A 3,433-nucleotide genomic window follows, 5' to 3' on the forward strand; every position below is an offset into this window, starting at 1 on the left:
GTAGTTATTGGGAGCAAGTGGGAGGGGAGCTGTTGCATTGTGGTAGATTGTGGTCAATGTCATGAGACAAAGTGTATGTGAACTGCTGTATGAAAAGTGAATTTGCTCTGTAAATTTTCACCTAAATCACAATTAAAAAAAGAAAAAAAAAAGATTTTCAGGAGCATAATGAGTATACAATGGAGCATTACCTGTATTGAACTTTAGGAAGTTGAAGTACCTACCTCAACTATGAATGATGACTAGTAATGGAAGGCAAGAGAAACAAAAATGCACATTCAAAATTGACCCACTGCCAAGCAAGTGACCTTCGGACCAGTTGTTTAGAGAAAATGTTGAAGTTGCTTCATGGACTCTAATAACACTTAATACATGTAGGGAAAAAAAAATATATGTGTGTGTGTGTGTGTGTGTGTGTGTGTGTGTATATATATATATATATATATATATATATATATATATATACATATTTAAATGTATCCTACCATTTGTAGTTCAGCATCACCTTCTTCCTCAACTTGTACTTCTTCAGGAACTGTGATAGATCCGTTTTCTGGTTGTTTAGGCTCTTCTTGGTACTCTTTGCTGATTGCTTCTTCTGCAATATTCTTAACTTGATCTTTGACATCCTTAGTTACTGTGGAAGTCTGTTCTACTTTTAATGGTCTTGGAACAGGGAACAGTGGAGTAACATGATCATAGTGAGTATGCAAGAGTCTTAGAGCAATGTCACATGTTGCTAGCATCCTTGGAATTTCAAATCCAATGTCTGTTCCTGAGAACTTGATACTTTTGTACCTGTTATAAATTAATGTTAACACAAAAGATGAGGTCCTAGGAAACTCTAGATCTGTTGTAATATATACTTAATATTTCTCCCCACTTCGATTGCACTCGTTTGCTCTCTTTGTGGCATTTGATGAACCCACTTGCCAACACCTTCCTTCTCAAAACACCCTCCTGAGTCCATGACCCCACACTTTTCTTCTCCATCTCTGACAACTCTTTCCCAGTCTCCTCATTATGGTGGAGACTAATCATCTTAATCACCCCCTCAATGTTAATATTACTCAGGGTTCAATCCAAGGCTCTTTTCTTTTCCCTCTACATAATTTCCCTGGATTTTATTATTCCTATAACTTCAATTTCTATTTATATAGATGTTTTTAATATGGGTTATATGTTTCCTAGGGTGAGGTGGTAGGAAAAGGCATCTCTGGATTGATTTAAGAGGTCTAAAAATTCACTTACATCTATGTGAGCATGTGGAAATTATTTGATGCCCAGAGGAGTCTGTGATTCCCAAAAATTTAAGAACTATTTATCTATAAGGCTGATGACACCCAAAATTCATCTCCTGTTCATCTTTCTCTTAATGCCTTCAAACAGTTGAGTTGCACTTTGATATCTCATAGGTACTTCAAGCCCAGCAAGCCCAACATTTAACTCATCTTTACAATCCTTACCACCATCACCATCAAGATAAAACAAAACTTGTTCTGCCAGCACTATTCCTTATCTTAGTAAAAGATACTATCTACTGCTCTTCTTAAACCTAGGTGGTTAAGACAGAGGTATTCATATAATTTTTCTTCTTTAAAAAATATACAGATTTATTTGCTTTGTTCTTCTGTATATGATAATTTTACAGTGAAAAAGGTTAATGTATTGTCTTTGGTTAGAATTGAAACCACCAAGTATTTTGCAAATCCAAATAAGAAATTAAGTTCCTTCCTTTTGCTAAATATGGAAAGTAAAGTATAATTTTACCTATGTCATATAACTAGTCTTTTCAGAGCTGGGATCAGAACCTTGGCCTCCTAATTTTTATTCTAGTCATTTTTTCCTTAAAACTCTTTGCTATCCTAACTTAATTAATTGGAATGTTTAAGGTAAAGGAGTTCTGGTAGCACAGTGCCTAAAGCACCTGACTGTTAACCAGAAGGTTGATAGTTCAAACCCACCAGCCACTCTGTGGAAGCAAGACTGAGTGAGTGCTTGAAATTTCAAAAGTGAGTTTGAAACTTAGTTTTATACATATTTTTTTCACATATTTTCAGGAGCATAATAAATATATTTACTTCCATAAAGATTTACCACCTCGGAAACCCAACAGGGGTTTCTATGAGTCGGTATTGACTCGATGGCAGTGGGCTTGGTTTTTGTTTTGGGGTTAAGGTTAAGTAGCAACTGCATGACCATGAATTTGTCATTATCACTATCATTCCTCAGGAACATGTTGGTTTGCTGAAAACAACTGAGGAAACATCACTTTAATATCTTACAAATAATAAACATGAGAATGTATTATCTTTAACAGTCAACAAAGATAATTATGTGTGTGTGTATTTTCAGTTTTAGATTGCCACGCAGAAAGCATCTACCTCCTCTTATTCTTGTGTGTGTGTATGTGTGTGTGTGTGTGTGATTTGAGGGAGGAAGGGGACAGAGACCTATTGCTGAATACAGACTTGTATTAGGCTCCATGCTATAACCTTTACATACCTTGTTGTTCAATCCTCAGTCCTATTAAGTTGCATAATCATCATTTTACTGATAATAAATCTGAAGCTCAACAAGGTTAAGTAAGTTGCCTAAGGTAACTGCAGGTCTTGGATTCAAACCCCACTCAGTTGACTTCCTAACACCGGCTTTTCCAAGTGTGCAATGCTATTATGCAGCAAGCCTTCTTACTTGGCAATCATGATGTCTCTAATGTCTTTTGACTACAGGGAAAGTATCAACCAAGGGAATACCTTGGATTCTTCTTGAGGTTTGCCCACACGTACAGAGTAACATTTTCATCTTGAATAATTTTTTCCATATTCCCACTGTCCAGATCTGCCAAAGTACTAGCTTGCTGTAAGAGAAAAAGAAACCATTGTAAAGGATTAGAGATCTCATAAATAACACAATTTAGATAAATTATTTTTATCACTTTTGTGCTGCATTCCCTTCACTACTTAAAAGAGTAACTTGGGAAAAATAAGATTCAATCGAAACAGGGTTTTGAATGGGTTCTTTCTGGTTCAACTCCCTCCTGAGAATTTGCATTTCTATCCTAGATGAACTGAATCAAAATCTACATCTCAAACAACATCTGTAAGAATTACCTGGAGATCTTGTTAAACTATAGATTCTGATTCCTGTTATGATTGGGGTAGAAATGCAAATTATCAGTAGGGACTTGAATTAGAATGAACCTGTTAGAAGGCCTGAATTAAAATGGCAAAGAATTGTTTTTAAAAAAATTCTCTAAAAGATATAAACATATTTACTTAATTAAATAGTCTTTCTTTTTCCCACTCAGTTTCTCCTAAAGTGTCTAAGGATTAAAGTTTGGAAGGTTGGGCAATCCTACTTCCGTAGTGATACTGCCTCGGAAACCCAAGGAGGGGTCGCTATGAGTCGGGGCCGACTCGTCGGCACATAA

At 35.9% G+C, this 3,433-nt stretch overlaps 1 protein-coding gene across 1 annotated transcript in view; it reads right to left on the bottom strand.

The window, feature by feature from the left end:
* Window positions 1-3,433, bottom strand: part of DNAI7 (dynein axonemal intermediate chain 7) — a 90,914-nt gene that overhangs the window by 76,737 nt on the left and 10,744 nt on the right. Inside the window, exons 6-7 of the mRNA XM_007949775.2 lie at window positions 2,757-2,860; window positions 486-798 (exon numbers count right to left, since the gene is read on the bottom strand). Coding sequence (XP_007947966.1) covers window positions 486-798; window positions 2,757-2,860 — 417 coding nt within the window. The remainder of the gene's footprint in view (window positions 1-485; window positions 799-2,756; window positions 2,861-3,433) is intronic.

The sequence above is a fragment of the Orycteropus afer genome, unplaced genomic scaffold, assembly GCF_000298275.1.
Source record: "Orycteropus afer afer isolate SDZICR_OR568_19922 unplaced genomic scaffold, OryAfe1.0 scaffold00254, whole genome shotgun sequence".
NCBI classification, from domain to species: domain Eukaryota; kingdom Metazoa; phylum Chordata; class Mammalia; order Tubulidentata; family Orycteropodidae; genus Orycteropus; species Orycteropus afer.